This window comes from Pinus tabuliformis, chromosome Q (assembly GCF_031772625.1).
Source record: "Pinus tabuliformis cultivar Carrire ecotype Pingquan chromosome Q, CPIR1, whole genome shotgun sequence".
In the NCBI taxonomy this organism is placed as follows: Eukaryota; Viridiplantae; Streptophyta; class Pinopsida; order Pinales; family Pinaceae; genus Pinus; species Pinus tabuliformis.
In genome coordinates, this window is record NC_142296.1 from 99,425,143 (window position 1) to 99,437,796 (window position 12,654).

General features: G+C 37.9%; 1 protein-coding gene and 1 pseudogene across 5 annotated transcripts; both read left to right on the top strand.

Annotated features, from left to right (window-relative positions):
* Positions 1-3,231: 3,231 nt before the first annotated feature.
* On the top strand, positions 3,232-11,130 carry LOC149218422 (uncharacterized). 5 transcript variants are annotated; one of them, XR_016249167.1, is made up of 12 exons: positions 3,232-4,306; positions 4,525-4,584; positions 6,083-6,194; positions 6,481-6,598; positions 6,823-7,830; positions 8,055-8,134; positions 8,674-8,748; positions 8,879-9,407; positions 9,639-9,709; positions 10,237-10,311; positions 10,591-10,855; positions 10,929-11,130. XR_016249167.1 is itself a non-coding variant. In XM_089383964.1 (11 exons), exons 2-11 carry the CDS (start codon positions 4,529-4,531, stop codon positions 10,789-10,791), a joined length of 2,325 nt encoding a protein of 774 aa, XP_089240090.1. In that variant the 5' UTR covers positions 3,233-4,306; positions 4,525-4,528; the 3' UTR covers positions 10,792-11,000. The 5 variants fall into 5 exon arrangements, 4 of the variants coding, with proteins under 4 accessions (XP_089240090.1, XP_089240092.1, XP_089240091.1 ...); XM_089383964.1 differs by having other exon boundaries at positions 3,233-4,306; positions 10,591-11,000; XM_089383966.1 differs by lacking the exon at positions 10,929-11,130 and having other exon boundaries at positions 3,235-4,306; positions 8,882-9,407; positions 10,591-10,845.
* On the top strand, positions 10,872-12,054 carry LOC149218423 (uncharacterized; annotated as a pseudogene).
* Positions 12,055-12,654: the final 600 nt, after the last annotated feature.

Genomic DNA, 12,654 nt, shown 5'->3' on the forward strand with positions numbered 1-12,654 from the left:
CAAACAGGGAAAACTTCATCTACCATACTTATTTCAACAAATAAAACTTCATCAATGATACCTGACTCAACTTGATTTGCTTCCTTCTTTGGGTTTTCAGTGGACTCCTTTCTTTTCCAACAATATTTCTTGAGATGCCCTATTTTGTTGTAGTACCAACATTTAGCTTTACATTTCTTGCCTTTTGGTTTTGATCTAGAAGAACTTCTTGCTTTCTCCCCTCTTCCCTAGGACCGACCTTTGGCTACCATGGTTTCTGGTGTGGAAGTTTCAATGCTAGACTTCCTTCATACTTCTTCAGATAACAAAGCTCCCACGACAGAATCAAATTCCAAAGACTCGATTGTGCTCAAACTGATAGAAGTCACAAAGTGATCCCAAGACTCGGTCAAGCAACATAAGGTAATGGCTTTGTCTTCTTCCTAAAATTTAACATCCATATTTGACAATTGACAAATAAATGTATTAAAAACATTTAAATGTTCTGCGATTCTTGTACCCTCCATCTGAAGGTTATACAATTGTCTCTTCAAATAAATTTTGTTGGTTAAAGATTTGGTCATATACAATGTTTCCAATTTTACCCACAAACCTGTTGTTGAGGTTTCTTCAACAATGTTGAAGAGAACTTCATCTTCCAGGCACAACTTGATGGTACTGAGAGCTCAGGCATCCAAGTCCTCCCAATCCAAATCTGTCATGCCAACAAGTTTCTTTTTAACCCCATCTAAAGCTTTGTGCAACCCTTGTTGCACCAGCAAATCCCTTACTTTCAGTTTCCACAATGCAAAATTATTCTTGCTGGTGAACTTCTCCACCTCAAACTTAGCATTAGTCATTTTTTCCATCTTCCTACACGGGCTCTTTCAAATAACTTTATTAATGATAAAATTATGTTGAGTCCTCCAACTAAGTTTTTCCCTTTTTTAATTTTTGCCTTCAATTAGGATATTTTTGAATTTCTCTGTTTTGGTCTCTTTAACTAGAGTTTATTTTGGTTTCTTTAACTAGAGTTTCTTTCTTGAAAAAAAAAAACTTCAAACCCCCTAGTCAAATTTTCTTTCAAGGAACCAAAAAATTCAATAATTTTTTGAGATAATTTTCCAGAATCCCACTTTACTTTAGAAACCCAACTTAACTCTTCATAATTAAAAGATTTCAACAATCTTTTTTTGTTGTCAAAGAAAAAAATACCCAAGTGGTCTCAGCGTCTCTATCTCTCTTTATTTTTCCTGCGGCTCCTGTTTTTGCAGTTTTGTCTCTTTCAATCCACCGACGACATTTGCTCCCTCAATTGATTGGTGGCTTCTGCTCCCTCAATCGACCAACGGCTTCGATCGAGTTGTCTTTCCCTCAATCGACCAGGCGGCTTTACTCAGGCTATATTTCTCTCAGTCGACCGGGCAACTTTTCTCGGGTGGTTTTTCTCTATCTTTCAATCGACCGATTGAGAAAAAAAAAGATCCTCCTCACAGTGGGTCGACTTACACTTCAATTGCGGTTGGCTCCCTTAATTTGCTCTTCAACTGGAGGCCTGGTGTCGATTGACAACAGTTTCACGTTTTAAAAAATGATGGTTGGCTTCGATTGACAATGGCTCAACGTTTAAAAAAAACAGCAGCTTTGCATTAAAAATTAGCGGCTCCGCAAATTCTTGAAGAAAGGGGTGACAATATTTTTAATTAGATAGGCGACTCAGTCAACAATATGGTCTTCCCCGACAATCTTTTTTAATCAGACAAACGACTCAGTCAACAATATGGTCCTCCCAGTGATCAAACAACAATTTTCCTTGGCTACTCCTCTTACGTGCTAATGAATATAATGGTGGCAGCTCTGGTCAGAGTAATACTTCAACAGATTATTTGTGACTATACCTCACGACCCTCTCATAACAACATGCTTTGATACCACTTATTGGTATTTAGAGCCATTAAAATTCAAACAAGAAAGAAATGCATAAAAATAAGAAACTGAATCACACAATTACACAAGGAATTATGTGGTAAAACCATGACAGTGTGTCAAGGAAACTCCCACTAAGCAAAGAATTGGATTTTTATGGCTTAAAATGACTTTCCAAGTTACAACAAACCTATGAGGCAATCACCAATTAATATGAACTATTTTGTTACATAACTTCCTTTCGTTATAAAAACTCCATAGGAAAAGGTGCTTGTGGCATCGAGTCAAAGCAACAGCCAACAGCACCACTAACAACATCAGTGGTAGCCCTAGTAGTATATGATCCATCCATTGAAGCAGCACCTGGAGAGGCAGGACCAGGTCCAGATCTGCTAGTTATAACGAGAGCATCACTAGATGGAATTGGACCGTCACGAATATGAATACCTCCATTCGTCCGATGAAACCTATTTCTTCCTATACCTTGATGACTCTCTCTTGGTTGGAATAGTGAGTCGATGGCGGCCTTTGTCGAGAGTTCGGCAAGCTCACCCTACCGGGCCTTGACTTCCTATTGGAATATTGAGCAACGAATGAATGCATAATGACATATATAATGATATATATCTATTTGTATACGATATTCGATTGCATATATTATATGACTAAATGGTAAAATAGATTTACCCAGATAATTATATCATTTACATTAATTGTTGTCATTTTTCAACCTTATAAAAAAACTCTTTTTAAAAACAAGTAATTCATAAATTATGAAAAATTTGTTAGCATCCTCAGTACACATTCTATGTTTTTATACTAGTTTGGAAACTCAGGGTCTTTTCCAACAAAATCTGTCTATTTATAGCTTGCTCATAGTGCTGGGGACTCTCCTCTGGGATCTTTTGTATCTCTCAGGGTGTAAAAGTCTTCCTGGCATGTTTTCAAACTTCCTCTAGCTCTCCGTTTCAACATAATAATATTTTGTTTTTGGTCTTTTCAGGAAAGTGTTGTCTCGTGTCAATCTTTTGTAACGAATTATAGAAAAATCTATACATATATATGTGCTTTTTTTTTTCTCCAGGCTGAAAAAAATGTGTTTTTTTTTAATTCATGGAGAATTAAAAAAAAAAAAAAAGAGCCAATTTTTTTCTATTATGGGTCAAAACCCAAAAATTAGAAAGCCGACAAAGACTCGGTGAATAAAATTCTATCGCCGACTTATTGAATACAATGTATTCTCGAGTCACTTTAACAAAAAAGTTTAACGGTATACAAGAGCTTCTCCGGAAGGGTAGAAAAATCTGTATTCTCGAGTTACTCAACCAGGACAGTTGGCTATAACCCGCCAGCCAGTAAATATACACGAAAGCTTTGAAGCATATGATTCGGTGAATAAGGCTTAAATTTATTATGCACCAGTGACTTTGACCGATTGTACAGGAGGAAGTGCGTTTCTTTTTCTTTTTTCACGTTGACCTGAACTCAAAGCCTTCACTTGAACCCTGGTAGGGCACTGAAATTCTATCGCCGACTTATTGAATACAATGTATTCTCGAGTCACTTTAACCAAAAAGTTTAACGGTATACAAAAGCTTCTCCGGAAGGGTAGAAAAATCTATATTCTCGAGTTAGTCAATCAGGACAGTTGGCTATAACCCGCCAGCCATTAAATATACACGAAAGCTTTGAAGCATATGATTCGGTGAATAAGGCTTAAATTTATTATGCACCAGTGACTTTGACTGATTGTACAGGAGGAAGTGCGTTTCTTTTTCTTTTTTCCCGTTGACCTGAACTCAAAGCCTTCACTTGAACCCTGGTAGGGCACTGGGCTCTATCAAGCCCTGGAATTTTAAGGAACAGATTGGTGGTTCAAAAGTTAGTGATGACCCGGGAGCTGTGAATAGAAATAGGACAGGTCTAAGCGGGTGATAATTTTGTTAGGACGGGGATTTTATGGTCTTATCTGAAACTGAGAGTGTTTGAATTGTTTGAATCGTTTTTTTAATAGTAGAAATAAATTCAACACCCTGGAACAGCTAAATTTCTGAAATATGAAGCAGAAGCACGGATCCAGGGGAGGGCAGTGAAATTACAGTGATTAGTTCCTCAAAGTTGCATGTAATCCGGTTTCATCTGGAACAGCTAAATTTCTGAAATATGAAGCAGAAGCACGGATCCAGGGGAGGGCAGTGAAATTACAGTGATTAGTTCCTCAAAGTCGCATGTAATCCGGTTTCATCTGAGCTTGTACGCCGGAGCAGTATAACTGAACAAAAGTCGCATGTAATCCGGTTTCATCTGAGGTTGTACGCCGGAGCAGTATAACTGAACGGCCATTGGAGAAGAAAGCTTGAAGTCAAGTGAACACGTGGATTCTTCTTTGTGAAAACAAGTGGTATTGCATCAGCAGTATTGTTCAAAAGATTTTTTCGCTTACAGATCCCCAGAATTCTAAATTTGGCAGAACTCTCCCTTGTTATATAATATAATAGCAATAATTTAATATTAATAGCACGACCAAGATAACTATCACATTAAAGTGGTAATAAAAACCATACAAACCCTTTATTTTCTTTATAGAACTTTTTGCTCTTTGGTTTTTCTACTGTGCAGCGCTATGGAGACCAACAACTGGAGGAATGAGGAATCCAGGAGGAAGGTCGTCAATATGATGTACTAATTCTGCTCACAACACCCATCTCGCTCGTTCTTTTTCTGGTTTATTTATTTATTTGGGTCATTGTGGATATTTCAATGTAGATTTGGGTTTATTAATTGATGATAGTTTAGGCCAACTCCATCAATCCACAGACAATAAAATTACGATTGTGGACTTCTAAATTATGATTGAGAGGGGCTCTGGAATATTACAATTCAATAGCAGCTGGTATTGCCCTTTGAGAATATCGAATATACCCACGCCTTTGTTGTTGAGCTCAATGAATTTACTCATCCTCAATGATTATTTTGTGAAATACCTTGCAAGGAACGAAGGCCCGATGGCGTCTATTTATTAGATTGAGATTTCTGGGATTACTTTTTCCCAGAGACTCAAAGGATTTGCAATTTTCTCAACTTGCAGTTTAAATGAGCGAACACCCATATACGCGAACTTTCTTTATTCTGGGCATGTAAAAGAGGACTAACGGGCTATTATTGGTTTTGATAAATGTTTTTTAAATCATTTCAAGAGTTACGAGAGTCATTAAAACTGTGATGAGCAAACCGAGAGAATGTACACTGGTAAAAGATTCGTAGACAGCCAATATGGATCTCCCAAGCCATAACGAGAACGCGAGTGGGCTAATAAGCATAGTGTTTTGATCGAACCTTAAACTTCCCAGACCACAATAATAAATCAAAAGTTTTCTAGTGATGTATGGCCTCTGATACAAGCTGTGTTATTGTTTGTACACCTGATTTATAAGCCACACATAATTTTACTGATCAAAAGAAACAACTGTGATCAAGCTGCAAAGTAGGATTTTTCATCTGATCATCTAACCCCAGAGATAAACAATCCTCAATGATTGTCACCCCAGAATTCTTTATGGACACGTGGTTGACCATGCACAGTCCTGAAAATCAGCAAAGGAAAATGTTAGAAGATACAGTACATACCTGAATAACTGCTTATTGTTGCCCATTGAATATAAACCCAATAAATTACCTTGTCTGCTAATACTACATTGATAGGATATCATTCTTTCTCTACGTATTTGCGAGAATTGTGTACCTCTAATTGATTAGAGGCTAAATGGGTTTTGGTTCTTCCAGTCTGTAGCAATTATGGTATAATGAGTAGTGACCTGAGATTGTTGTTTGGTTTGAGTAGTAGCAGGCCCATCTCGGTTAACGTTGACAGCAACAGTTTTTATGTTCCAGTGTTGAATTAGGCCTATCATACTTCTATACTTTGCGAATACACATCAAGTTCCACGCAATAAGCTTCATTTTCGCTGAGAAATAACTAATGCACGAATAGTTAGTGATATACTTGAATTCACAGCCTTGGATTTTGTTAACTGATTGATCTGTGAACTCTATCAGAGCTGCATGATCTTAAGCAAAGAAAGACTGGTCTTTTAAGCTTGCAAAAGTTCTTGTAATTGGTTGGTTTGCCAATAAAAACCATGGAAATAGGTTTATGAGACTATATCTTTGTGTGCAGAATGGACACTCTTCAGAGACACATGCCACAGACAGGTGCAGATGGCATGAATGAACTGAAAAAAATTGCTTTGCGGTTTGAGGAGAAGATTTATACAGTTGCTATGAATCAGGTCTGTTACTCCTCACATTTGAATTGTTCTTACTTGTGACAGTTAGTTTTCTTCTGACGAATATCCATTTTATCAATTTTTGTTATCTTCAAATGGTAACTGATGAACTACTTGAATATCACCATATAAATATATCTCCTTCCATACAATGCCAGATGCGTTTCCATTTGGATATATGTTGACATTTTAATGTGGTATATAATACTCTATATATATGCATAGATACCTTGGTTCCGATAAAGGATTTCTTTATGCAGGATGTTGATGTGCTCTCTATGCTTTGCAGCACGACTATCTACGGAGAATATCTCTCAAGATGCTATCATTAGAATCAAAAGTTAATGAACATTCAAATCACTTTCTGGGTAGTTCTGCTAGTAACAACCAGCAGCCTCTAGATCCTGGTGAGGGCACATACAAAAAAGCCTGGTTACAGAGAACTCTGGTTTTATTATTTAAATAGAGCTTTATATGTTTGTACCATGTCTCATATCTGTGTAGGTAAATACAAACTGTTTTACTTGTATGTTTCGAAACTATATATCGTTCTAAGTATTTCACCATGAGATTTGTATGGTAAGTTTTTTATATTAACATTTTTTATTTATTTTCCACGGTCAAATAATAGGAGGTATGATGTTACGGCCACAGACAAGAAATCAGCAACAAGCTCCTGGAAATAGTCTCCCATTGACCGGGCAACCTCAACCACAGCATCCAGTGCTCCAACAAAATTGGCAAAATAGCATATCTGCAGGTGCAATGCCAAACTCGGCTGGTTTAGCACCTCCCTTGTCTTCGGTTCCTAACGGTCTGCCAACTATGCAAGGAATACCACATAACTTAATAAATAGCTCAACAGGTCAATCAAGTGAACAGCAGCCCTGGCAGCATCAAATTTTTCAACATCAGCTGCAGCAACAGCAACAGGCTATTCTCAACAAGCAGCTTCAACAGCAGTCTCAAATACAGCCATCGATTCTTCAGCAGCAACAATCGGCCCTGCCACAGAGTCAGCTCCAGCCGTCACAGCAGTATATTCTACAACCAGCTCAACAACCTACTCTCTCATCAACTCAACAATCTATTCTAAGTCAATCTCAGACCTCTATTGTACAACCTGGTCAACAATCTTTCCGTCAATCAACTCAGCAATCTGCTATACAACAAGCATCTCAGTCTTCCCTTCAGCAGCATCAGCATTCTATCCTTAGGAAGCAGCAACCACAGCAATCTGTTATACAACAGCAACAGCAGTCTTTAATGGTTCAGCAGTCAAATCTACAACCACAACAACAACACCAGCAACTTTTGGGTCAACAAAATATGCAACTTCAGCATCAAATTCAACAGCTTTTGCAATCAAAGCATCAGCAAACACAGCAGACATCATCATCCTCATTACAATCAGAATCCCAGCAGTTGCAGGAACAGTCACAGCAGCAGCAGCTTCTCTCCCAGCTCCAATCTCAGTTCCAACCATTGCAGCAACAGCAGCAACTGTTCCAGCAATCAAATCCAATACAGCAAGAACTGCGAAGGCTTCAGACAACTGGTGGTTTGTTGCAGCATGCGAGCTCTGTTGAAGAACAAAGGCAGCTCTTACACCAGCGAGGACTGTCAGAGGCCCCTTCAAGTAAAATCCACGCACCCATTTCATTTGCATTTTATATATTCTCTTCCCATTCAAGTTGTGGTTCAGGCTTTAATAAACTTTCATGATAGTTATAGACCATTGCCACTCCATATCTGTAGTGCATATCTGACTTTATCTCAACATAGATGAAATATATCCATTTGGACATTCTTCTGATTTGCAGATTAAAAACTGTTTTGTGACCTTATATGGGGTAAGTGTAGGTTTTTCAGCATCAACTGAATCGTCAGGTCAAACTGGTCATCCAACTGTCGCTGACTGGCAAGAGGATGTTTATCAGAGAGTAATATTTTATACCTTCTAATTCTTCTTAAAATTTTCATTTGGTTCTCTGCATTGTCTGGGTGTATGTATCTTTGTACTTTCACGATGATTGGTCTTCTATATGTCTGTCTAAGAGCACTTTCTATAATGAATATTGAAATTTTGTTGGTCTAGAGAGATACTGTGTCTTCTTCGCTATTTAACTGTTCACAACCAAGAATGAATGCAACAACCCATAAGAGACGACGCGACATTCCTAAACTGCATGCTTTTTTTGACCATCTGTATCAATCAGACATGCCTTGATAAATTATTTTTTCTTTTGAAAATGCATCTTAGATTATATTGTTGAACAATGAAGAATACATCCACATACATCTGACGGAAGCTGTGGTTGTTTAGTCTACTCTTCCTTGTCTAAGAGAGGGAGCAAACATATCCGCTTGGCTCCAATCTAAACAGAGTCTCCATCTTTTCTGATGAGAGTGGGTGCCTTAATAAATCTTTGGTGTCTCATGAACAGAGAAAGTAACAGAAATTGTAATGTTCTTTTCGCAGCTACAAAATCTGAAGAATATATATTATCCAGATATAAAAGAATTATCTACAAAGCTTTCAACGAAATGTCAGGAGGTGTGTTTATTTTTTTTCCAATTACTTTGACTGTTGTCTAATTGATAAAATAGCTTGGTAGCATTTACACAATGTCAGTTTGGTATTTTAGTTCATTTTGGTTTGACTGCTCATAGAATTGTTGTTTTAGCAGCCTATGCAACCTGATCAATTAGAAAAGCTTAAGCATTACCAAACTACTTTGCACCGTATGATGGTATATTTTGAAGTTCAGAAGAGCAGTATTCCAACAGGGTTTAAAGAAGACAAGGTTGATGCTTTTGAGAAACAGATTCAAGCTATTCTGAACTTGTTTAAGCAGAGAAAATCTGATCCACAACAGCAACAGGGACAACAACAACTTCCAAGGCAGGCCAACAACCAAATGCAATCTATGCAGCAACAAGAGAAACATGTTAATCCGTTCCAACAGCTGCAATTACAGCCTTCAGTTATTTCAAGCCAAGCAAACACTGTGACACCTAATCATCACAGTTGCATGCCTTTGTTACAGCAATCTGGTGGACAAACACAACAAAATATTTGGACTACAATGCAATCTACTGCCCATTTAAATTCAACACAAGACACTGGTGTAGCTGCCTTGCAGCAGAGTTCAGTAAACCATCTTCAACAAAAGCAGCTATTACAACAGCAAAGACTGTCAGAGGCCTCTTCTAGTAAAATCCGCTCACCTGTTTCATTTGCATACACTCTATTCCCATTCAAGTTGTGGTTAAGGTTTTAATCGTCGTTGATGATAGTTATCGAACATCTCCACTCCATATCCATATTGCACATCTGACTTAATCTAAACATAGATGAAATATATCCTTTTTGATATTCTTCTGATTTTTCAGATTAATAGAACTGTTTTGTGGCCTTATATGGCGTAACTGTGGGTTTTCCAGCATCACTGATGTCGATAAGTCAACCTGGACAAGCAACCGTTGCTGACTGGCAAGAGAATGTTTATCAGAAAGTAAGATTTTATACATTCCAGTTCTTTTTAAAATTTGCAATTTAGTTCTCTGCATTGGTCTGGGTGTATGTTTCTTCATGCTTTTACAATGGTTGGTCTTCTATATATTTTTCCAGGATTACTTTATATAAAGAATGTTGAATTTTTGTTTGTTCTGGAGAGATACTGTGGCATATTCACTATCTAACTGTTCACAACCATGACTACTAACTACATGTTTTTTTTGGTCCCTCTGCTTCAATCTGAAATGCCTTGATAAATATTTTTTTCTTCTGAAAATGCATCTTAGATCATATTGTTGAACAATAAAGAATACATCAACATACATCTTTGAGCAAAACTGTGATTAACGGTTATGTAGACTACTCTTCCCTGCAAAAGCGAGAAGAGCAAACATATCATCTTGGCTCCAATCTCAAGGGAGTCTATATCTGTTCTGATGTCGAGTCTCTTGAGAGTGGATGCCTTAAATCTTTGGTGTCTCATGAACACATAAAGTAATAGAAATTGTTATGTTCTTTTTGCAGCTACAAAATCTGAAGGATATTTATTATCCAGCGATAATAGAATTATCTGCAAAGCTTTCAATAGAATGTCAGAAGGTGTGTTTTCCTTTTTTCCTAACTATTTTGACTGTTGGCTAATAGATAAAATGGCATGGTAGCATTGCAAATATATAACAAGTGAGAAGTGAGAAGCATACAGTGAAGTAATCTAAATGAGCTCGCGAGAGTAGGCTGGAGTTGTATTGACAGTGCAATCCAAGAGGCCATAAATCAATGCATGTCTTTGACCTGTTTCTGAAAGGAATATCAATAATTATAGAAAGTTTGGTATTTTAATTCGTTTTGGTTTGACTGCTCATAGAATTCTTGTTTTAGCAGCCCATGCAACCTGATCGATTCGCAATTCTTAGAAAGTACCAAACTACTTTGCACCGTATGATGGCATATTTTGAAGTTCAGAAGAGCAGTATTCCACCAGGGTTTAAAGAAGACAATGTTAATGCTCTTGAGAAACAGATTCAAGTCATTCTGAACTCGTTTGAGCAGAGAAAAGCTGCTCCACAACATCAACAGTGACAGCAACAACTTGCAATCCAGGCTAGCAACCAAGTGTGATCTATGCGGCAACAAGAGACACATGGTAATTTTTCAAACAGATGAATTTACAACCTTCAGTTACTTCAATGCAACAAAACACTGATATATCTATTCAGCACATCTCCATGCCTCTGTTACAGCAATCTGGTGGACTAACATCACAACAAAATATTCAGACTACAATGCCATATGCGGCCAATTTAAATTTATCACGAGGAACTGGTGTAACTACCTTGCAGCAGAGTTCAGTAAATCGTCTTTAACATAATAATAATATTAATTCTCTTCAGCAAAATAATGCTTCTCTTCAGCTGAATAGTATTATCTCCTTTCACCGTAGTGGGATCAATCCTCAGCATAGTGTGATCAATCTTCTACAACAAAATAATATAAATGCTCTGCAACGACATTACCACCAAGCTCTAAAGCAGGAGGAAGTGATGCAAGCCCAGGCACAGCACCTTACGATACATCAGCAGCAGCAATTTCAACATCACTTATTGCAATGTCAGCAGCATTTTCAACAGTAGCTCCAGCAGTTACGCCAACAGCAGAAGCAGCATCAAGCTGCTCAGTTGCACGCACAGTTTCAGGAACAACAAATGCCACAACTTCAGCAAATTAAAGAGTTGAGTATTAAATCAAAGACAAAGCAGTCTGCTGTTCAATAAGCATTTATACAGCAATAGCATCAGTAATGTCAGCGTTCAGTTTATCAACAGCAGCAGCAGCAGCTTAAGACAAGGTCAGCGCTTTCTATTTCTTCACCTCAACTTCTCCAGGCTGCTTCTCCACAAGTCTCTTGGCAATCCTCCCCACAGATAGATCAACGAAGTCTAGCAGCATCTTCACTTCAGGCTCCCAAAGTTGTAACTCCAATGCAGCCTGCAACATCACCATTTATGGCTCCTTCACCCTCTGCTCTCACATGTCCTCCACCACACATAGAAGACACTGAGAAGCAATCTTCTATCATTTCTTCAATTTCGAGTGCTGGAAGTGCTGAGGGTTTTCAGCAGACAGCTCGTGCACTAATATGTTCAGTGTCTAGCTATTGTTACACGTGGATGTCTTGCTTGTTGCATGCCTCTTGTTATTTTTTTCTTGTTCCCCCTGATCTACTTGCTACTTCTTCTAAGTGCTGGTACAGACTGTCTTTGAACTTTCTTCATAACTGCCCTTCCACAATGTAACATCCCTAGAATGACCTGTGTATATTTATACATATTTTAATTTTTATTAGGCTGGTGAGCTAAAACATGTTGGGACTGCATACTCATGTGTATACATAAATATTTTGTGGCCTTTGTGCCAAAGTATGTGTGTTTTGAGGCCAAAATGCTTGTGAGATTTTAGATTGGTGAGCCTATGTGCTAAAAGGCCAACGGGCCTAACTGAATATGTAATCACACAAATATTAATAAAATTACATTGCTGTTGCAAATCAAGTCAGACAAGAGAGATCAAAAAGGAACTAATGGCTAAGTGATGAAGGGCTTAAAGCCTAGGGGTAAAAAAAAACCTGAAGTGCACATTTTTTATCCTCAAGTGGGAAACAGGGCTTCTTGAGGTGTCACTTGTCAAAAAGGGTACATGCACATAAAAAGTGGGGAGTTTAGTGTAATTCCCATCATTTTGGTTGTACTTCCCATTATTCTCATTGGAGTTGGACCACTGTGACAGTGTGACTAATATACTAGCTTGGAGAGGGATATGACCCTATGATATTCTTACCTTGTAGATTGTAGGTGGATCTGGGTGTACACTTCTCCTTGGGTTGCCTTGGGGAAGGATGGAGCTTTTGAGGGAGAAATGTGGGGATAGATTCTTTGGTGTGATGTG

What these genes read in the sequence shown, in the direction of transcription:
- LOC149218422 (XM_089383964.1), top strand. Translation starts at nt 4,529, where the DNA reads ATGGAGACCAACAACTGGAGGAATGAGGAATCCAGGAGGAAGGTCGTC. An exon ending in CCAGCAGCCTCTAGATCCTG is followed by an intron (nt 6,599 to 6,822) that starts GTGAGGGCACAT and finishes GTCAAATAATAG; the next exon opens with GAGGTATGATGTTACGGCCA. An exon ending in ACTGTCAGAGGCCCCTTCAA is followed by an intron (nt 7,831 to 8,054) that starts GTAAAATCCACG and finishes GGGTAAGTGTAG; the next exon opens with GTTTTTCAGCATCAACTGAA.